Source organism: Miscanthus floridulus, chromosome 8 (assembly GCF_019320115.1).
Source record: "Miscanthus floridulus cultivar M001 chromosome 8, ASM1932011v1, whole genome shotgun sequence".
NCBI classification, from domain to species: Eukaryota; Viridiplantae; Streptophyta; class Magnoliopsida; order Poales; family Poaceae; genus Miscanthus; species Miscanthus floridulus.
The window spans coordinates 185,693,117-185,715,137 of NC_089587.1; the positions used below are offsets into that span (position 1 = coordinate 185,693,117).

Sequence of the window (22,021 nt, forward strand, 5' to 3'; positions counted from 1 at the left end):
GCTTAAAAGATTCGTCTCGTGAATTTCGTCTAAACTGTGTAATTAATTTTATTTTTTATCTATATTTAATGCTTCATGCATACGTCCAAAGATTCGATGTGACGGGGAATCTTGAAAAATTTTGGGAACTAAACAGGCACCTGTTTCGAACAATGGGATCCAAAAGCGTCAGGTTGGATCAATCATCCGAAGCTAGTCTTCTCTAATTAGATTACAAGGTTTCTTGTGAGTATTTTCTATTAACACTTGGAGATGTGCATGTAAAAATCTTGCTAGCAAAATTTTCCAAATGCGCTTATCTAAATGGAAGTATGGAAATATGGAAGTTTCACAGGTGTTATGCTCTGCGGAGCCGAATGATAAAATGCTCATGACCTGAGCTCCTGAAGCAAGCACAGCGTTTGATAGATTTTGTCTTTGAATCCCAGCAGTCTAGCATTAAAAAAAAACAATCTACAATGTATCTCACCATTACTAATTTACAATTTCAGAGTTTAGAGAAAATAAAGCCCAACAGAGCAAAATACTAAAAGTTATCTCAACATGATCTGTAATGAAATCATAAAACTACCTCCCATGTAGGGCGGATATTGTAACATCATTAACACCAGATGACTCAACTACAGAGGACAATTCTTCAATTCCCACTCTTACATGGAAATATGCTGGGTGCTTAGGTTCAAGCAGGGCCATACTATCACTAGATAGCATCGCTACCACTTCTGACACGGTGGGTCTATCGACCGCATTCTCTTGCACACATAACAACGCAATATTAATACATCTCATCATGTGTGATGTATGACACTCATCACCTAATGAAGTGTCTACCAACCGAAGCCATAATCCATCTTTCCACAACTGCCATGCCTATAAGAGAATGATTAAAATACATAAAGGCTATTTTTAGATAAAGGATGCAAATTTCTAGCATCCACATAAACCAAGGATGCACAGAACTAACAATAAAAGTTAATTAACACATAGAAAAAAGAATATTACTAAAGCTTTTGTGCTCTCATAAAACAAGGGAATAGTGAACAACGTGGAGGAGTAATATTGGTGTAGATGGTGGTTAAAAACCAAGGCTAGCTTCAATACTTTACATATGGTATTCAAATATTCAAAAAAGAAACTCACATGTCCAAGAAGGTTGATGAACTCTCCATATTGATGGACACTTGAAGTCCTTTTTCCACTGACGATTTCAAGAGTCAATACGCCAAAGCTATATACATCGGATTTGATTGAGAAGAGGCCCTCAGAAGCATATTCAGGAGCCATATAACCACTGAAACAAAGTATATAAAAAACCCTCTGATGTCAAACTTTGTACATATTAGGTTTTTAGGCTAGGATGGATTGATCTGTAAGAATACTTACTATATCCCAACAAACCTTTTTGTGTTTTCTTCAGTATCATTTAAGCCAAATATTTTTGCGAGCCTGAAATCTAAAATTTTAGGGTTCATTTCATGGTCTAAGAGTATGTTGCTTGCTTTAAGGTCTCTATGAATGACACGTAATCGAGAGTGCTTATGCAGGTACAGAATTCCTTGCGCTATCCCTTCAATTATGGCCAAACGTTTATTCCAATCTAGTAAAACTCTTTGTATTTCATCTGCAAATCAGTTAAGCATACACATATAAGATAAAAGCCTTTAGCTGTCAGCGCTGAACACAGCTTGTATTATGGTATGTTTTACAAGTACTACCAAAAATGTAGAAGTCCAAGCTCTTATTTGGTATATACTCGTAGATTAGTAACCTCTCGTCACCCTGAGAGCAACATCCCAAGAGCCTCACCAGATTTGTGTGTTGGAGCTTGGCTATGAGCTCGATTTCATTTTTGAACTCTCTAAACCCTTGCCCTGAATGTGAAGCTAGTCTCTTAACGGCTATCTCCAATCCATCGTGAAATCGGCCCTATAGAGAAGTTCAAAAGAGTTTTGTCAATGATATATCTTTGAGTTTAGCTGTCTTGTGACAATTGATTAACCTTCCGACGAAGGCAATACGCAAAAGTACATTTATTCGCATAACGTTTAAAGGCCTGTATGGAACTAGAAATTTGGTAGTTTAATAAGAGAAAGTATTAGGGAAAACCTCCCTTTCATTACAAACATGGCCTAAGACTAGTCCTCTACTTGGTTTGTTTTCTATATGTTTTGGGTTCTCAATGCATATGTTTTTTTTCTTCTATCTTACCTTATATACTGGACCAAATCCTCCTTGCCCAAGTTTATTTTCTTCTGAGAAGTTATTTGTAGCCTCCAAGACTTGCAAAAAGTCATAAACCGTGAACTCAGAATTCCGTCCTGCCACCCAAACTAGTGCTTCATCTTCTTCCTTATCTTGTGAACTTCTACCTAGAATCAATGTTGGGTGTGATGCTTTCAGTCAAAGTTGATGATGCTATAGCGTTGTAACAAAATAGAATCTCGATGTCTTGAGACAGAAGTATTTTCAATGATACTTTTTGGTAGACTGCTGACCTTTTCTGCGCTTTTTGATGAATTTGAATGAAACAAAGCTGTAGATAAACAATGCAAGTATAGGAGCAACCACGGCAGTGGCCAGAACTTTGCTCTTGCGTTTGGCATAATTATCCTTTTGCCGTCCTTCCATGATAATAAACAAAAAAAATCAATTGGTTAATTGATTAATTAGACAATTTGACCATTTGGGCATGCAATAGAGTTAGACCAAAGTTTTAATGGTTCAAATTCATTGTAGACCCAAGAAACCTAAAATAAGGGACTATCTTTGGACATAGGAGGTCCAAATAAATCTACACCCAATATTTGTGCAAAAATAATCATTGTTTAGTAGGTAAAACATCCTAAGGTTAACAAGTTTGTCCAAAAATTGTTGCATTGATATATTGTTTTTAATCTTTTTTTAACTAGTGCATCAATCCTTTTTTAACTAGGGCATACATAGGTAATTGAGATGAAGATAAGGGGCTCACTATAGATTAAGTTTTTATAATGGTAGAGATGGTCAATTTAGATATAGATTTAGAGAGCTGATTTAGACTGTTTTTAGATTGGTAGAGGTGAGGTAATTTTTTATAAAAGTAATATATTTAATGGCTATTATTATGAGTGATGATTAGAGACTTCCAAATTTATGGCTAGGTGTTTTTAGTTTTTGTGAGAATTTTTTAAGAATTTTCTTTTTCTTTTTCTAGCGTGTCTTGTGAGATAAACAATAGCCCTATAGTTTAAAGAAACACTTCAAAAATCTTAAATGTCATGTAATTACCGCCTTAATAAGTGTCGTAAAAGGTCCAAAAAGAGAACCCAGCCTTATTAGTGCTTATGAAAGAACAAGGAGTGCATGGAGTGGTCATAAGTACTCCCTCTATCCCAGAATATAGCTACGTTTATGTTTGTCCTAAGTCAAACATTTGTATCTTTGACCAACAATAACTCCAAAAATAGTTTATTTTAAATTGAAAAAGTTGCATATTATAAAAGTGGGTCTCCCGATGGATCTATTGATGTAATTTTTATGTTCTCAATCTTTATGTTTTTTCGCTATTCATAGTCAAAATTTAAAATATTTGACTTAGAACAAACCTAAATATAACTATACCCTCAAACAGTGCGAGTACCTTTAGGTGAGCGCGGAGCAGCAAGGGTGGACTTGAAGGACCATGCGAGTATCTGATGGAGCTCAGTGGAAGTGCCGGAGCCCGCTGAAAACCCCACTGCCACTTCCCGCGGAAGCCACGACTTTGGATCTTGCAAGACATAAGTGACCACAGCGGGTTCCATAGAGGGATGGTCATGAAACCGAAGGGAGGCAACCAGCATCCCGGTGGTGCCGTTAAATTGGATCGTCGCTGTCATGGTGGCATTTACTTTAAGACTTGGCGATCCTGATGTGGTGTTCAAATATGTTGTGTTGGACGAGCAGACAGTGTTGATGTCGACACCTATGTGGTTGTCGCTGGGATCCCCCTAGTCGTCGTTTTGGTACGTGTCGAACTCGACGATGACGAACTGGCCGGACCCGTAGGCCACGGCGGCGGCGTCCATGAGGCCGAGGCTTCCCTCGTCGGTATCGGGCGGCATGCTGGATGGGTAGCCGGAGAGGAGGAACGCTATGCCGTCTCCGGGCACGGCCTCACCGCCGGGCTTGATCACGAAGGTGAAGCTTGTGCTGAAGCTCGCTAGGGCAGTTGTGCCATCGTCGTCGTGGTGGAACGGCACTGGGTGGTTGTACAACATCCGGCCCGTGCAGTCATCGACGCTCTGCCCGAACAAGTCGTAGGCGAGGTTGATCAGATTGCCGTGCACCGAGGCGTTGCCCTCGAAGCGGAGGTCGTCGGCGTCGTAGCTGGATGCATTGGAGAAGTCGAAGCTGAAGGAGAGTTCCGGCGAGTCTATTTTTTCCAGTGTTGTTGTCAGCTTCCTTAGCATCTAGGGATAAGCAGTGTGGTGGGAGAAAGCAAGTGGAAATGAGGGGGAAGAAGAGGAGGAGCTGTGGGCTGCTGCTTGCAGTCAAGGCCATGGCAGTGGGAATGAATGAATTGCTCAGCCGATGAGCTACACCACTCACCAATCTTGCTGAGCACTCGCTAGTGTTGCCGAGCACCCACTAGCCATGCCGACCATGAATAGTTGTCCGACCACACTCTATGGCTAGAGGTAGAAGAAGAAGGGAGAACAAAGCATACACACATAGTACAAGAGATAGCAGCGTTGGCCGGAGCCCTGTATAAGAGATGGCAAATCTGAACTCTCTTTACTGACTTACATTGGTAAGCTATTTATACAACTCTATCCATCTAGTCATAGTACAGCTGTCCTGCTGCAACAGTGACTAGATAACACAGCAGGGCTGACTCTGGCGCCTGCCCCTGCATGTGGCTACAGTGCGGTAGGTGAGCCTTTCGGCGTCTGCCTCTACAGCGGCTACAGTACCACAGTAGGGGGCCTTTTCGGCGCCGCCTTCCCCTGCCGTGTGTTACAAGGAAGCAGTAGATTATCTAATAATTATTCCCCTAATCCTACTGCTAACCCTTGTACCCCCTCCATGCCGATCATCTTCTTCAGCTCCGTGAGTCAAAGACGTCCGAGTGGCTTGGTGAGGACGTCCACGAGTTGCCGACCAGTTTCGACGAACTCGATGACGATCTGCCCTCCATCGACACAGTCCCTGAGGAAGTGGAACTTCACGTCGATGTGTTTGCTCCGGTCGTGCAAAACTGGATTCTTCGCCACGGCGATGGCGGGCTGGTTGTCCACCATTAGTGCTGGTGGGTGAGCTTTTGCACCGGTTAGCTCACCCAGCAGCTGGCGCAGCCACACAACTTGGCACACCATTGTGGCCGCCGCTACGTACTCTGCCTCGCACGTAGATAGCGCCACCACCTTCTGTTTCAGTGACAACCATGAAATTGGAGCCGACCCGAGGAAGACGAGCATGCCAGAGGTGCTTCGTCGTCCGTCGATGTCCCCGCCATGTCTGCATCGCTGAACGCAGTGAGCTGCAGCCTACTCCCGTCGATCTTAGGAAAGATGATCCCCTGGTCCACCGTCCCCTTGACGTAGCGCAGTAGCTGCTTCACCGCAGCCCAGTGATCCTCTCGAGGATCCTCCATGAAGCGACTGACGTAGCCCATGGCGAATGCAATGTCCATCCTCGTGTGGACTAGGTAGCGTAGGCCATCGATGATGCTCCGGTAGAGTGTTGCATCCACCTTCGCCGTGGTGCTGGCCTTCGTTAGCTTCAGCCGCTCCTCCATCGGAGTCATGCATGGCTTGCACTTAGCCATGCTGCTCTGTTCCAACAGCTTCGAGGCATACGCGCTTTGACCGAGCGTGAGTGCCTCCCTCCCCTATCTCACCTTGATGCCGAGGTAGTAGGAGAGCACCCCGAGATCGCTCATTCGAAAACAAGCCGTCATCTCGTGCTTGAAGCTGTCAATGTCCTCCGTGCATGCGCCGATGATGATCAAGTCATCCACATACATGACGACGACGAGCTCCTCCTTTCCCCATCATTGCGTGTAGAGGGCGTGCTCGGTTGCACACCTTGTGAACCCAAGCTCGCCCAGCGTGGTGTCAAGCTTGGTGTTCCACGCTCGCGGGGCTTGCCATAGCCCATAGAGCGCCTTACGTAGTCGGAGCACCCTGTGCTTCGCTCCCTTGGCGGCGAAACCTGGAGGTTGCCTGACGAAGACCGTCTCCGCCAGTTCGCCGTTGAGGAAGGCCGATTTAACATCCAAGTGATGGACGCGACAGTCCTTTGCTGCTGCAAAAGCTAGTAGCAAACGAACAGACTCCATGCGCGCTACTAGCGCAAAGACTTCCTCGAAGTCGATGCCCTCGCGTTGAACAAAGCCTCGAGCGACGAGGCGCGCCTTGTGCTTGACAATGGTGCTGAGCTCATCCCGGTTGACCTTGTACACCCACTTCAGACTGATCGGACGGCATCCTGAAGGTGGATCGACGAGTTGCCAAGTCTCATTTTCCTCGATCGCCTTCATCTCCTCCAGCATCGCCTGTTGCCAGTTTCTATCACGCTCGATCAACACGAACGTGGGTGGTTCCTCTGCACTGACGAGCAACAGCTCTTGGTCATTGAGCAGCCAACCAGCCAGTCCTGAGGGCCCTGTGCCGCCGATGATGTCATCTAGCCTACGGAACCGCACCTCCTCACCTTCATGGAAGGCATCCACGAACTCAGTGATGTCACTTGGAGGTGAGGCGAACTCGATCGACATTGATGGAGTTCTCTATTTTGCTGGAGTGCTCGGCAGAGCACCTGGAGTGCTCGGCACCCCGGTTGTAGTGCTTGGCACTACTCCTGGACATCTCGTCACCACTCCTAGAGTGGTCTGCACCCCTCTCAGAGTGCTCGGCACACATCTTACAATGGTCGGCACCACTGCAAGACCCCTCGGCTCCGCTATGGGAGTGCTCGGCACCCGTCCTGGAGTGGTTGCCACCACTGCAGAACCTTCCGACACCACTCCTGTCGTGCTCAGCATCCCTCCAGGAGTGCTCGGCACTCCTCCCTGAGTGCTCGACATCCCTCCTGAAGTGATCGGTACCGCCCCAGGAGTGCTTGGCTCTATTGCTGGAGTGCTCGGCACCCCTCTTGGAGTGCTCGGCACCTCTTCCCCAATGTCTCCACCACCATGGATGACTAGGTGCTCGACGATGAAGGTGCTGGTGAAGCCGCCAGCTTCCCCCGTCCTCGGACTGCTCTAGTCCAAAGCCGTCTTCTCATCGAATACGACGTTGCGCGAGACAAGTACCTTATCTCCGCGTGGGTCATAGAGCCGGTACGCCTTGGTAACCTTCGTGTAGCCCAGGAACACCATCGGTGTGCTCCTGTCCTCTAGCTTGGTGAGGATCGGCTTTGTCTTCCTGACGTGGCTGATGCAGCCGAATGTCCGGAGGAAGGACATGCTCGGCATGCGCCCATACCAAGCTTTGAATGGCGTCTTGCCCGTCAGGGCCTTGGTCAAAGCGCGGTTGAGGATGAACACCGCCGTGGTCACCGCCTCTCCCCAGAACCTTGCCGGCATACCTTTGGCCTTCATCATGGATCGAGCCATGCCGACTACTGTCTGGTTCTGTCGCTCCACCACGCCATTCTGCTGTGGCGAGTATGGCACGGTGTGGTGGTGCACCACACCCTGATCCACGTAGTATGCAGCGAACTCCACCGAAGTGAATTCACCACCACGATCAGTCCTCAGCACACGGAGCTTCTTGCCGCTCTCCCCCTCCGTGCGCATCTTGAACTTCTTGATCACCGCCACCGCTTCGTCCTTGCTTGTCAGGAGTTGCAGCCACATGTAGCGACTACAATCATCCCCGGGCAGGAGGAAGTACCGCCGACCACTATTTGTAGCTGGCGTGATCGGCCCGCAGAGGTCGCCGTGGACGAGCTCGAGAGCGTCCTCCACATGATACTTGGTCGCCTTTGGGAATGGTAGCCTCCTCTGCTTCTCGGCCAGGTAGCTGTCACATAGCTCACCTCCATGCTTGATGTGGGGTAGCCCTCAGACCATCTTCTCCAGCCGATCAAGCGTGTTGAAGCTGAGATATCCGAACCGGGCATGCCACAGCCATGGCTCCTCGGTGTGCCGTGCCGCCAGGCACACCGGCTGCCCTACCTTCAAGTCGAGCAGGTACAACCGGTTCTGGGACCTCTTCACCTTGGCGAGAAGTCGCTGCTCCTGGTCCCTGATCCTAAGAACTTCGTCCTTGATCAGTACCTCGCTACCACGCTCATCCAGCTGACCAATGCTGATGATGCTTGAACACAGCTACGGGATGTAATATACATCCGTTAGCGTGTGGTGCTCTCCATTCTGGCACCTGAAGATGATGGTGCCACGCCTTTGGATAGACACCCTTGAGCCATCAACAAACTTCACCGTACCGGTAACATCATCGTCGAGCTCGGAGAAGGATGCCTTGGAGCCCGTCATGTGGTTGCTGGCACCAGAGTCCAGGTACCACTGCTGCTCCTGGTCGGCGCCCACACGTCCGAGGTGGACTTGGGCGCGCGGTTCGTCGAGGTTGACAGCCTTCAGGGCCTTCCCAGGTCCTTCCACCATCGTCACCTCTTCCTTCTCCTCGGCCTCGACGTCGTGCAGTGCATAGAACGTCGCCATCAGAATAGTGGTGTCGGGTTCATAAACTCGGGGTCTCTCGGGGACTGGCTTCCATGCCAAGGCTCAACCCGAGAGTCTAAAAAACAGGGCAAAGGGGCGGTCCAGCAACCGACCGGAAGGCCTGGCCCAAGAAGAGCGACGCCCGCTCGTCAGCTACTTCAGCCCACCTATCCGACCAGAGTGCTCGATTCGGGCTCCGGCCGCCTCCGGACGGCCTCTCCGATCGGAAGGCCTGCCTCGAGCCCAACTTCCGACTCCGACCCCGCGTCTCTCTGACCGGAGTACGTGAGAACCCTACTTGCCGCTCTCCTCCGACCGGCGCAACTGAAGCCGACTGAGGCCATCCGGCCGGGGACGCCCGCTCGAAAGGGACCATGGATGAACGGAGAAAGCAGCACATGAGTCATACCACGGTACAGGGACCATACCCTGAACACCTGCGGGAATAATGTTCCGCAACCACCCTGACACAAATAGTGTTGTAGGCGCCGATATTTATCCCTACAGTATTGTAGGCGTCGTTGGACTCCCATACGGGAAAAAGGCCCTCACGTGCCTCTGGCATCAATAGTGTTGTAGGCACCGGGATTCGCCATACCCGGTAAACGTGGTGAGACTCCTCACATGCCTCTGGGCATCCAGCAGTATTTTACAGGTATCGACGTCAACCTTTCCTGAAGAAGACACCGCAACCTCCCACATGCACCTGACATTCTACAGTGACATCAACAGTGTTGTGGGCGCCTACCATTATCCAATCCTCATCGGCGTGGGCAACAAGGCTCAAAAGCATCCGTATCCTCTCCCTCTCACCTGTAAAGCTATCCCCTTCATCTATAAAAGGGGACGGATCGATTCATTCAAGCTCAGTTCCTTGAGATTCATCAGTCCAATAGATCACAACCAGAGAACCGCCAGGTTTGGAACTCAAGCACACGCTTGAACACTTAGCTCATACCGGAGTTCTCGTCGCTCTCGGCCCTTCCGACCGGAGCTGACCGGGCCTCTAGTATCCCCATCTTTCTCCTTCTCGTTTGTAACCCCACTACAGACTTCGAGCACCTAGGCTCAGGAATAAAGTCATCGACTGACCCCGACTGGACATAGGGCACGTTGCCTGAACCAGTATAAATCCTGTGTCATTGGGTGCTAGGCCATCTCCGATCACAACGTACAGTAAAACTATAAATATTCACTAGTTGGTCTCTTTCTGTACCGACAAGTGGCCTAATCATCATCAGCTTGCGCCAGATGAGCCTCAGCCTTCTTTTCCTGCTTGCGATTTGGGCACTCCCGTGCCCAATGGCCCATCTTCTCGCAGCGCTGGCAGACGTTGGGGTCGACTCGCTTCTTCTTCTCCGAAGAAGCCTTGCCGCGGCGCTTGCCATCGCCACCGCGGCTAGAGGAGGCTACCCCGGAGTTCCTCCGAGCAGCCCACTCCTCCTCTGTCAGTAGTAGTTTGCCACTGTCCTTCGTTGCTGTCGCCTGCTCTAGGCGCTCGTCCACCGCCCGCAGACGGCCTGTCACATCCTCAATGGTGAGGGTGGACAAGTCCAGCATCGTCTCTATAGAGAGAGCGATCTGGATGTACTTTGTCGGCACGGAGTGAAGGTACTTGGAGACCGCCTCCTCTTCGTCGATGGTGACGCCGTGGCTCTTCAGCTTGTTGATGAGCGTCTGCAGACAGAGGGAGAAGTCCTCCCCTGTTTCACCATCCTTGAACTTGAGGTTGGCGTACTCCTGCTTTAGAAGCTAGGCCGTCGCCTTCTTTGCGCGGTCAGAACCGACGCGCATCACCGCAATAGCCTCCCATGCCTCCTTAGCAGAGCTCTTCGCCCCCAACGGCTCCCTGTACTCCGCCGGTACAGCAGCAAGGATAGCCTCCAACACTGACATGTCATCTTCTTCATTGTCGGTGCCCTTGTCAACAGCATTCCAGAGCCGTCGGGCTCTGAGCTTGACCTTCATGGTCACCGACCACTCTCCATAGTTGGTGTGAGTCAGCGTCGACCAACTAGTGCCATTGACCTCCCGCACCATGCGAACAACGACCTCCTATCGTGGTTGGGCAGCCACAGCAGTGCCACTGCTGTCGCCCATCTCCGAACCGTTCGTCATCACCAGCGGTTAGTCTGACGACGGTGCTTGTACGGCTCTGATACCACTTGTTGGCCCACACAGGATCACCGGCTTAGCTGAGTCGACCACTCACCAGTCTTGCCGAGCACCCGCTAGTGTTGCCGAGCACCCACTAGTCGTGCCGACCACGAACAGACGTTGTCCGACCACACTCTATGGCTAGAGGTAGAAGAAGAAGGGAGAACAGAGCATACACACACAGTACAAGAGACACCAGCGTTGGCCGGAGCCCTGCATAGGAGATGGCAAATCTGAACTCTCTTTACTGAGTTGCAGTGGTAAGCTATTTATACAACTCTATCCATCTAATCCTAGTACAGTTGCCCTGCTATAACAGTGACTAGATAACACAACAGGGCTGACTCTGGCGCCTGCCCCTGCATGTGGCTACAGTGCAGAGCCTTTCGACGCCTGCTTCTACAGCGGCTACAGTACCACAGCAGAGGGCCTTTTCGGTGCCGCCTTCCCCTACCGTGCGTTATAAGGAAGCAGTAGATTATCTAACATATATTACCCAAGGGCCTCGCTACGCCAGGAAGCAACAAAGGAGATGCGTATACCAGAGACGGTATTTTATCCAGCGTCACAGATAAAGTAGTATAAATGGGTGAAAAGAGAACCATCTCTTAAAAATTAGTCTAACAGGCCTGTACTGTGTACAATGCATCTATGTAGTGTGGAGCTGCACTATTGTCTCCCTGCCGAGTAGATACTTGGGAACGGCTACATACGGCGTGACACCGACGACTCACCAACCAAACTTGCCGTGCAACGGCCGTCAAAACCCTATCTTGCACTGGTAACCATGTGCCGACGGGACATTGACTTCCTTGAAAAATTAATCTTGGTATAAGGCTTTGTTTAGATTGAGGTTAAGAATCAGTATTCGGCACTGTAGCACTTTCGTTTGTATTTGACAATTATTGTCCAATCATGGCCTAAGGGCACGTACAACGAGTCTACCAAGCCCGTCTCCACAGAGTAAATTTTGCAGAAAACACCCCGCCGATGCTAGGAGATGGGGCTCATGTCGTCTCGCGAAGCGACGATGCGGGCGCGTGCTCCCAGGTTGAGATGCCGGCTGAGAGCAGCGTTGTACGGCTTGCATCGTCTCCAAGCGAGGGCGCGGGATCCAGATGTGGTTGGCGCGATTTTGTTTGTTGCGCGCCAAGAATTCATCCGACAAACAGTCTTGGCAGCGCGCGGGGCAGAGATGCGACATCGGTAGGAGGGGAGGAGGGAGGTAGAGGCGTGCGGCCATCGACGGCGCGAGGACGCCGCGCGGGGAAGGGCCGGGGCAACGCCGGCGCAGTTGTCGTCGGCGGGCAGGCGGGCAGCCCGCTCGGGCTCCCCCTATGGCATCGCGCCTTGCGCCGTCCTCGGCGACCTCGACTTCATGCACGCCGCGCTGCTTCTTCTGCCGTCCGTTCCCGCCGACGTCCCTGGCCAAGCACATCAAGGCGTTTCTCTCGCGCGTCGGCTCGGCCGCCGGTCGCCGGCTTCCGCGTCGCAGGTGCCCAGGCCAACGACTGGCTTCTCCTTCCGTCGTCTTTGTGTGTGCGATTGTTCATTTAGTCTGTTGTTGGTTCTGGCGATTGAAAACTTGTTTGATCTCATCTCGTGCACTGATGACTGATGACTGTTGTTCAGCTATGGCTTTCTGCAAAGATTGGTAGAATCTGAAGGTTCCTTTGATCTGAGCTGATGCTCTGAAATTGACTACTGATCCATTATCTATTTTTCAGCAATAAAGACCTACATCCACCGTGCAGTAGAAGTGGAAATTCCAAAGATCTTGTGTACTCTGTACTCTGAATTTTATTCAACCATGTGCCTCGTGCAACAGTACTTGCATGGTCAACCAAAGACCTTCAATCTGCATGTTAATTAATGTGAACTCATTCTTTGATACGATTAGACACGAATGTTGCAATTATATATAATATATGATTTATACGATTAGACAAGAATGTTGCAATTATATATAAAAATATTGTAATCATGTTGCTTTTATTTATCCTTGATACATTTTCTATCAAATAGCCATATAATGATATACAAAAATTTATTTATAGTTGATCCTAGCTACATGCAAAGCATTAAACAGTTTTGAGGCGGATCCCTGTCTGTGGGTTGTATGACATGTCTTTATACCTGTCTGTATGGTAGATTCGAGGCGCTTAGAGACGGAGCCCCGTCTATGGGTTGTACATGCCCTAACTAGGCTCAAAAGATTCGTCTCGTAATTTACAATCAAACTGTGTAATTAGTTATTTTTTTATCTACATTTAATACTCCATGCATGTGTCCAAAGATTTGATGTGATGGCGAGAGAGTGAAAAAACTTGCAATCTAAACCAGGCCTAAGATGAGAAATATTAAGGGAATATTGTGTTCTTGCCCCTACTTTGATGTCCAATTGTGATTTTACCCTCGTTTTTGTCGTCGTTGTGATTTTACCCCTGTTTTGTAACTACTAAGGCTCAGTTTACCCTTACTTTCAACTCTGTCAGTTATATCCCTTCACAGTAAGACCAAAGGACGACAATACCCTTGTCCGCTCATACCCTTCCAATCCCCCTCCTCTACCATCCTCTCTCCCTCCGGCCTCCTCCCCAGCGACGCGCCCCCTCCCCTCCCCTCCCGGCGCCCGACACGCCCCCTCCCCTCCCCTCCCGACGCGCCCCCTCTCCAACCCTCCCTCTCTCCTCCATTCTCCCCCGCGACGGCTCCCGGCGGTGGTGCGCGGTTGCCGCGAGCGTGGGCCTAGCTCCCGGCAGTGGCTCCTCCCGGATCCAGCGTCGGGCAGGGCGCAGGGCGGCTCGGCCCCTCCCGGCGGCACGGAGCAGCAGCAGCAGCGGGTGGCGTCACGGATCCGCCCTCCTCCCCTACCTCCATGGCTCCACCGGCTGGAAGGAGCGCGGCTCTCCTCCATCAGCGGGCGGCGCAACCCCTCTCCCTCACCTCGGATCCGGCTGGATCCATGGCGGGCGTGCCACCCGGCGGCTGGATCCGATGGAGGACGGCCAGATCCATGGTGGGCGCGCCCCTGGCGACTGGATCCGGTGGAGGGCGGTCGGATCCATGGTGGCCGCGCCCCCGGTGGAGGGCGGCTAGATCCATGGCGGCCCCCCTCCCGTGGTGGATCCATGGCTGGCGCGCTTCCCGATAGCGGATCCAGGGAGGTCTCGTCCTTCGTCGAGACCAACGCGTCCGCGGCCGTTCGATGTTGGGGCCCGCAGGGTAGCGCGGTGCAGGCGGGGCTCGCCACCGCGACCGCCGCGCCGTACCTTGCCGCGGGGGGCTTCCGAGCATGCACCGTCCTCGTCTCCGGCGCCGCGCTTTGCTCGGGCGCGGACGACGTCGACGCGGCGGCGAACGCCTCTGCCGCTGGCGCGCTGCCAAGGGACCTCTTCGGGTACGGCCTGGCCGTCGGCGACTCCCACGCGTGCGCGCTCTGGCGGCCCAACCACACCACGGTGTGCTGGAGCCTTGGGGGGCCCACCACCACCCTGTACGAGCCGGCACTCGGGATCTCCTTCCAGTTCCTCGTCGCCGGCGGCAACTTCACGTGCGGCATCGCGTCTAGCTCCTGTGATTTGGTCCGTAGAAAAATTAGGATCAATATTTAGGAAGAATGAGTTTTCGTCGGTAGAGCGATTTAGCTAACTGTGTATTCGGTAATGTGATTTGTTTGCCAAACAGGGGTAAAATCACAACGTATTCAGATAAGTAGGGGCAATTTCGTAGAGGTAAACTTGTCTTTACTGAGCCCATTTGACACCGTTACCTGCTGTTCACAGAATAAGGGTAAACTTAAGCTTCGTTTTCAAAAAATAGGGGTAAAATCACAACGATGACAAAAACAGAGATAAAATCACAACTGGACGTCAAGTAGGGACAAGAACACAGTAGCCCCAAATATTAATACACAAAAGGTAGCAGTCGTACGTCCAAGAGTCTCGATCGCATTGTCATCGCTTTCATTCCTGAAAGCCACTCTATTCCTTCTTTTCCACAAGCGGCACAACAGCAGCAGCAGCAGAGGAGCACATATGAGCCCAAGTGGTCGTCGTCGTCGATCACTTGGAATGTGGCTGGGGCACCATTCGCCCTGGATAACGAGCCGGCTCGGCTCGTTTGGGCTCGGCTTGTTCTGGCTCGTTAAGATAACGAGCTAGCTCGGCTCGGCTCGTTATCCTAACGAGCCAGAAAGCCAGCTCGGCTCGGCTCATTAAAAGCTCGAGCTGGCTCGTTAAGCTCGCGAGCTAGGTATAAAAAATACACAAAATATAATATTTGCATTTATCTAAAGTTTGAGAATAATAATAATACAAAAGAAATGCATCTAGACCAGTTACCAGTCAATTTATAGGGTCTAGACCAGTTACCAGTCAATTGTAAAGTGCAAGACATGAAGTAATACAAAAACTAATACAAGTTTTGATACTTTTTTTCTGGAAGCTTGGCTCGTTTAGCTCGCGAGCTGGCTCGAGTTGGCTCGTTATAGCTAACGAGCTAAAATCTTGGCTCGGCTCGGCTCGGCTCGTTATCATAACGAGCCGAGCCGAGCCGAGTCGAGCCAGCCACGAGCCGAGCGAGCTAACGAGCTTCGAGTTTTTCGTCCAGCCTTAGGCACCATAGGGAGTGCAGAGCATTCACCTTTTCATCTGTTGGGGAGCTGGAATCCAATTGCACACCAGAACATACAATCTTATCAGGCGTAGACTTACCACCAGATCCAAGTCGTCAACTGAAAATGACCGCCCTTGCTGTGCGCTGCGTACGTCAAGGCCTCAATTTGCCACACAGCTGGCTTCAACTGATCATGACCACTCAGTCTGCCACTTTCTTCCACTCAGTTTAACGTCGGACGACGAATGAATTCGTTATTAGTCGGCTGTCAAGCCTACGGAAAGTAGCAAGAATATACTACTAAATCCATTCCAAATTATAGTTCGTTTGACTTTTTAACCTCAAGTTTGACCACTTATCTTATTCAAAAATTTATAGTTAATATCACTTCTTTTGTTGTGGCTTGTTTTATTAACAAAAATTCTTCAAGAATGACTTAAATTTGACTATGTTCGTACATTTTTTTTTGAATAAGACAAACAGCCATACTTGGGGTAAAAAAAGTCAAATAAATTATAATTTAGAACAGTAGAGTATATGCAAAGTTATTGGTTGACGACCAAAACTGACAAAGACTGATGTTTCTGGGAAAGCTGGACCATTCGGTTTTACAGACTGGGCCATCCTGTTGGCAGCGGCAGTCCAAGGGGCGTTTAGTTGCCACCGGAATCGGCGAAATTCCCTAGCACTGTAGCGTAAAGTAGCTTTTCGTTTGTATTTGGTAATAATTGTTCAATCGTTGATTAATTAGGCTCAAAACGTTCGTCTCGTAAAGTACAACCAAACTGTGCAATTAGTTTTTGATTTCGTCAACATTTAGTACTCCATGCATGTACCACAAATTTGATATGATATGGAATCTTCTTTTTGCATAGTGCCAAAGTTTGCATTTTAGGGTAACTAAACAAGGGCCAAGATGAAAGTCCGAGTTTGGTATTGAATTTGTACAAGTTTCGAGTACCTTGTAGTCTACACTCTGTTGCTGCACTCTGGGGGCAGGCCTCAGAGGTAGCAAGCTTGCTGTCCAGCTATAGCTATGACCTGGTTTTCATTTCATGCACATGCTGGTGCTCTATAACATGTAGTCTTTTTGCCCTAATGCGGCCTAGCTCTATCATCTGGCTTCTTGCCAGAAGGTGGGCAAGTTGGTGCAGATATATCCGTTCCAACACTCTGAGATGTGTGTCTAAAAATCTTGGCAGCAAAATTTCCAAATGTGCTTATCCAAATGGAAGGCCTTGTTTAGATTACAAATTTTTGCAATCTGGACACTATAGCACGTTTCGTTTGTATTTGACAAACTTTGTCCGATCATGGACTAACTAGGCTCAAAAGATTCGTCTCGTGATTTACAACCAAACTGTGCAATTAATTACTTTTTTTACCTACATTTAATGCTCCATGCATGCATCCAAAAATTGATGTGATGGAGAGAGAGTGAAAAAACTTGAAACTTTGAGGCAATCTAAGCAAGGCCGAAGTATGAAACTACGGAAGTTCCATATAGGTGTTATGCTCTGTGGAGCCGAATGATAAAACGCTCACATGACTTGAACTCCTGAAGCAAGCACAGTTGTTTGATAGGTTTCGTCTTAGAATCCCAGCAGTCTAGCATTAAAAAACATTCTACAATAGTGTCTCACCGTTAACTAATTTACAATTTCATAGTTTAGTGAAAATAAAGCCCTTGAACTGAGTAAAATACTAAAAGTTATCTCAACATGATCTGGAATGAAATCAGAAAACTACCTTCCATGTAGGGCAGATATTGTGACATCATTAACATCAGATGACTCAACTACAGAGGACGATGCTTCTTCAACTCCTACTCTTACATGGAAATATGCTGGGTGCTTAGGTTCAGGAAGGGCCATACTATCAGTAGATAGCATCGCTACCACTTCTGACATGGTGGGTCTATCGACTGCATTCTCTTGCACACATAATAACGCAATACTAATACATCTCATCATCTGTGATATATGGCACTCAGCACCTAATGAAGTGTCTACCAATTGAAGCCATAATCTGTCTTTCCACAACTGCCATGCCTGGAAGAGAATGATTAAAATACATAACGGTTACTGTTTTTAGATAAAGGAAGTAAAATTTCTCGCAGCTGCATCAACCAGGGATGCACACAACCAACTTAAATGTTAATTGACACATAAGAAAATGAATATTACTAAAGGTTTTGTGCCCTCGTAAAATAAGGATCTCCACAACAAATACTTTACATGTGGCATTTAAATATTGAAAAAACTCACATATCCAAGAAGGTTGATGAACTCCCCGTATTGATGGGAACTTGAAGTTCTTTTTCCGCTAATGATTTCAAGAGTCAATACGCCGAAGCTAAATACATCGGATTTGATAGAGAAGAGGCCCTCAGAAGCATACTCGGGAGCCATATAACCACTGAAAGAAAGTATGTAAAAAAGACTTGTGTCAAGCTTTTGTACATTTTAGGTTATAAGCTAGGATGGACTAATTTGTAAGAAAACTTACTATGTCCCAACGATCCTTTTTGTGTTTCCTTCAGTATCATTTAAGGTAAATATTTTTGCGAGCCCAAAATCTGAAATTCTAGGATTCATTTCACTGTCAAGGAGTATGTTACTTGCTTTAAGATCTCTATGGATGACTCGTAACCGAGAGTGCTTATGTAGGTATAGAAGTCCTTGCGCTATCCCTTCTATTATGGCTAAGCGTTTTTTCCAATCTAGTAAAACTCTTTGTATTTCATCTGCAAATCAGTTAAGCATAGACATAGATAAAATCCTTTAGCTGTTGGCACTAAACAATGTTTGTACTATATCTGGTATGTTTGAGAAGTACTACCAAAAATGTAGAAGTCCAAGCTCTTATTTGGCATATACTCATAGATTAGTAATCTCTCGTCTCCCTGAGAACAACATCCCAAGAGCCTAACCAAATTTGTGTGCTGGAGCTTGGCTATGAGCTCGATTTCATTTTTGAACTCTCTGAACCCTTGCCCTGAATGTGAAGCTAGTCTCTTAACGGCTATCTCCAATCCATCTTGAAATCGGCCCTACATAGAAGTTCAAAAGAGTTTGGTCAATATGATATTTCTTTGAATTCAGCTGTCTTTTGACAATTGATTAACCTGATGATAAAGGCAATAAGCAGTACAGTTCCTTGCATAACATTTAAAAGCCTGTTTGGAGATAGAAATATGGTGATTTAATAAGAGAAAATATCAGGGAAAACCTCCCTTTCATCCCAACATGGCCTAGACTGGTACTTTACTTGGTTTGTTCTCTATCTCTTTTTGTGTTCTCAATGCATACAACTTTTTTTCTCTCTTACCTTATATACTGGACCAAATCCTCCTTGCCCAAGTTTATTTTCTTCTGAGAAGTTATTTGTAGCCTCCAAGACATGCAAAAGGTCATAAACCGTGAACTCAGAATTCCGTCCTGCCACCCAAACTAGTGCTTCATCTTCTTCATTCACCTCGCCCTTGTCTTGTGAACCTTTACCTAGAATCAGTGTTGGGTGCGATGCTTTCAGTTAAACTTGATGATGCTAGCTATAGCATTGGAATAAAACAGAAAGCTCGATGTTAGTGAAGTATTTTTAATAGCATTTTTTGGTAGATTGCTGACCTTTTTTGAGCCTTTTGATGAATTTGATGGAAACAATGCCACAGATAAACAATGCGAGTATAGGAGCAACCACGGCGATGGCCACAACTATGCTCTTGCGTCGTCTGCCATAATTATCTGCTTGCCATCCTTACATGATAATTAACAAAAATAATCAATTGGTTAATAGCTTTGAGAGCAAATTGAACAAAAAAAAAATAGTTTAAAGGTTATCTGGACTTTGGCGGGGGCCTGGGCGGGGGATTAATTAGGACTTTTTCGTCTCTTTTTTTAGCACGTCCTTGAGGATTAATATGGATGCTCCAATTAGTAATAGTAAGATTTCACCCTTGACCAATTGAGAAAAAATATCAAGAAAAAAAGTAGCCCTAGTTATTAAATAAGCCCATGACAAATCTTAAAAATCATACAACAACCTTCTTAAGGACCGAAAACTCGGAAACTCCCCCCCACCCACCCACCCACCCCCAAGCATTTAGTGCTTCTGTCAAGATTCAAGAACAAGGAGTGCATCCCGTGCACATATATATGGCATACCTTTCGGTGGGGTCGGAGCAGCAGCAGCAGCGAGAGTGGAGTTGAAGGACCATGCGAGTATCTGATGGAGCTCGGTATATCTGCCGGTGGCCGCCGAAAACCCCACTGCCACTTCCCGCGGAAGCAACGCCCTTGGATCTTGCAACACATAACTGACCACAGCGGGTTCCATAGAGGCATTGTCATGGAACCGGAGGGACGCCACCAGCATCCTGGTGATGTTGTCAAATCGGATCGTCGCTGTCATGGTGCCTTCCAGGGCTGCCAGGACCGTCGTGTTGGTGGAGACACGGGAGTTGATGTCGATGCCCATATGGTAGTCGCTGGGATCCAAATTGTTTTTGAACGTGTCGAACTCGACGGCGACGAAGTGGCCTGGATCGGTGCCGTTGGCCTCGCTGAGGAGGCCGAGGTTCGCCCCGTTGTAGTAGTCCTGCATCATCCTTGACGGGTAACCGGAGAGGAAGAACGCCATGCCGTCCCCCTGCGGCGTCATGTCGTCGGGCTTGATGGCGAAGGTGAAGCTTGTGCTGAAGCTCGCCAGGGTCATGTCGTCGTCGTAGAACGGCACCGGGTGGTTGTACGACATCCGACCCACGCAGTTGCTCATGCTCCCGCTCCCGGCCGAGTTGTCGCAGGTGAGATCAACCTTATCTCCCTGCACCGTCGCGTTGCCCTCGAGCCGGATGTCGCTTCTTGCGTAGCTGGATCCATTGGAGAAGTCGAAGCTGAAGGAGAATTGCGGGGGTGGTGATGAGTCTACTTGTACAGAACTATTGTTAGTTTTCTGAGCATCTAAGGATAAGGGTAGGAGAAAGGAAGTGGAAATGAGGAGGAAGGGGAGGAGGAGCTGCGCGCTGCTGCTGCTCTTTGCAGCCGAGGCCATGATAGATTGAAGGTTTTTCAGGCACACGTCGTGACATGAGGTGCCCCAGTGCCTGCAGATGTGTATTAAACAGCTGTGAACACGGCAAAGACTTAAAAACGGCCGGCCATTTTTAAGTGGCACCGCACGACCACGTCTATACGTGCACGGCGTGTTTCCTTCCTAACGAGCTCTCTTATTATTGTACTCTTTTGTGGTTCAACTGATCGAGTGACGAGTCATCGTGGGGAAGAAAATTCTACACACACTTGACTTGATGCATAGTACCACTAACTTTCGTGCGGTACCGGACAATGACCTATACATACATGTGTCCTGAAAGTATCAAAACGAATCTTCGTCGTTGAACGACTAAGCCGCCGGTCCTTCGAGGCTTCTCTCTCTCTCTCTTTTTCGTTTAGAAGAAGAAGAACGGTAAGAGCTTAATTTGCAGTAATATTTATTAGTAGTAGAAGAAGAAACGGCCAAGAAATTGAGATTACAACAACTGAAGCCTTCCCCGTCACCAAACAAGCACAACATCCTACCAATTAAAGCAACTATCAGAAAAACATCATTTATGTTTCTATCGAGTCGACAGAGGACCATGGTGACCGAAAAAGGGACAGAATTGAACTTTTAAGGTGGGACAAACTTGAGCGGCAAATTAACTGAACCACAAGAATACAAGCACGCTGTATGTAATAAGCCACGTTCATACATAAGCTATGGAATTTTTTTTATTTAAGTAGTAGTATTTTAATTGGAAATTACAGAAATAAATGTCGAAAAAAGAGAATTGCAAATCTAGTATCCAGTCGGCTACTGATATCCGATAGGAGTCCTATCGGCCTTCAGATACCGATAGGTACATACACGGCTGGGGAACAAGCCATCAATACCGGTTGGCAAACCTCATTTGTACCGGTTTCCCAACCCGTATTGGCCAGCCGAGACTAAAAGTCTCGGCTATTAGTATCGGGTCGGCCACCTGGTACTAATAAGACCGGTACTAAAAGACCTCGCTCCCGCGCATGTGGGAGCGGCCTCATTAGTATTACCAACCGGTATTAATAAGTATTTTGTTTTTTTCTTTTCCTTTCCTTTTGTTTTGTTTTATGTTGTGTTGTACATGTATATTCATTTTCCTTTAATTATTTTCCATTTAGTATTGATTACTTTTATGTTACGCTATACATGTATACAACTTAATTAATTAGTATATAATACATACATGACTCAATACTTAATGGCTTGGTGTATATCACAAAAGTGGAAACAACCAACATCAACATCAAAGATTAAATCTTACTTAAGGTCAACATCAACATCAACATCATAGATTAAGTTCGACATCAACACACTATAACACGACATACCTTTGCCGACACTTTCTAAAGTGCGCAAAGGGCACCTTTGCCGACAAATAGCCTCCCATGAAAAGTTGTGCTGACAGTTTAGAAACAATCACGGTAGAAGCAGTCGGCAAAAGTTTTGCCGATAGTTAAAGGAATCCCCGACACTTTTATCTGAAGAGGAGCGAATGAGGTTGAAGTCCTCGGTGAGGAG

At 47.9% G+C, this 22,021-nt stretch overlaps 3 protein-coding genes across 3 annotated transcripts; all 3 read right to left on the reverse strand.

The window, feature by feature from the left end:
• Window positions 1-567: 567 nt before the first annotated feature.
• Window positions 568-3,857, reverse strand: LOC136470319 (cysteine-rich receptor-like protein kinase 10). The gene is made up of 7 exons (XM_066468203.1): window positions 3,620-3,857; window positions 2,496-2,621; window positions 2,209-2,369; window positions 1,716-1,926; window positions 1,384-1,621; window positions 1,141-1,291; window positions 568-870 (listed from the first exon to the last, which is right to left on the reverse strand). The coding sequence occupies exons 1-7, from the start codon at window positions 3,855-3,857 to the stop codon at window positions 568-570; spliced, it is 1,428 nt and encodes a 475-aa protein (XP_066324300.1).
• Window positions 3,858-5,851: 1,994 nt separating this feature from the next.
• Window positions 5,852-7,822, reverse strand: LOC136470320 (uncharacterized). Its single transcript, XM_066468205.1, has 3 exons — window positions 7,552-7,822; window positions 6,323-6,567; window positions 5,852-6,004 (listed from the first exon to the last, which is right to left on the reverse strand). The coding sequence occupies exons 1-3, from the start codon at window positions 7,820-7,822 to the stop codon at window positions 5,852-5,854; spliced, it is 669 nt and encodes a 222-aa protein (XP_066324302.1).
• A 9,204-nt stretch (window positions 7,823-17,026) lies between these two features.
• On the reverse strand, window positions 17,027-20,551 carry LOC136477733 (cysteine-rich receptor-like protein kinase 19). The gene is made up of 7 exons (XM_066475981.1): window positions 19,588-20,551; window positions 19,051-19,179; window positions 18,752-18,924; window positions 18,263-18,473; window positions 17,930-18,167; window positions 17,689-17,839; window positions 17,027-17,472 (listed from the first exon to the last, which is right to left on the reverse strand). The coding sequence occupies exons 1-7, from the start codon at window positions 20,471-20,473 to the stop codon at window positions 17,167-17,169; spliced, it is 2,094 nt and encodes a 697-aa protein (XP_066332078.1). The 5' UTR covers window positions 20,474-20,551; the 3' UTR covers window positions 17,027-17,166.
• Between the last annotated feature and the right edge of the window lie 1,470 nt (window positions 20,552-22,021).

Coding starts and splice junctions, on each gene's coding strand:
- LOC136470319 (XM_066468203.1), bottom strand. CDS start 3,857: ATGACAGCGACGATCCAATTTAACGGCACCACCGGGATGCTGGTTGCC. Junction 2,622..3,619: donor TGCTCCGCGCTCACCTAAAG/GTACTCGCACTG, acceptor TTATCATGGAAG/GACGGCAAAAGGATAATTAT. Junction 871..1,140: donor TCATCAACCTTCTTGGACAT/GTGAGTTTCTTT, acceptor ATTCTCTTATAG/GCATGGCAGTTGTGGAAAGA.
- LOC136470320 (XM_066468205.1), bottom strand. CDS start 7,822: ATGTGGCTGCAACTCCTGACAAGCAAGGACGAAGCGGTGGCGGTGATC. Junction 6,568..7,551: donor ATCCATGATGAAGGCCAAAG/GTATGCCGGCAA, acceptor TCGTCAGTGCAG/AGGAACCACCCACGTTCGTG. Junction 6,005..6,322: donor AGGGCATCGACTTCGAGGAA/GTCTTTGCGCTA, acceptor TGATGGGGAAAG/GAGGAGCTCGTCGTCGTCAT.
- LOC136477733 (XM_066475981.1), bottom strand. CDS start 20,473: ATGGCCTCGGCTGCAAAGAGCAGCAGCAGCGCGCAGCTCCTCCTCCCC. Junction 17,840..17,929: donor AAAAGGATCGTTGGGACATA/GTAAGTTTTCTT, acceptor ACTTTCTTTCAG/TGGTTATATGGCTCCCGAGT. Junction 17,473..17,688: donor TCATCAACCTTCTTGGATAT/GTGAGTTTTTTC, acceptor ATTCTCTTCCAG/GCATGGCAGTTGTGGAAAGA.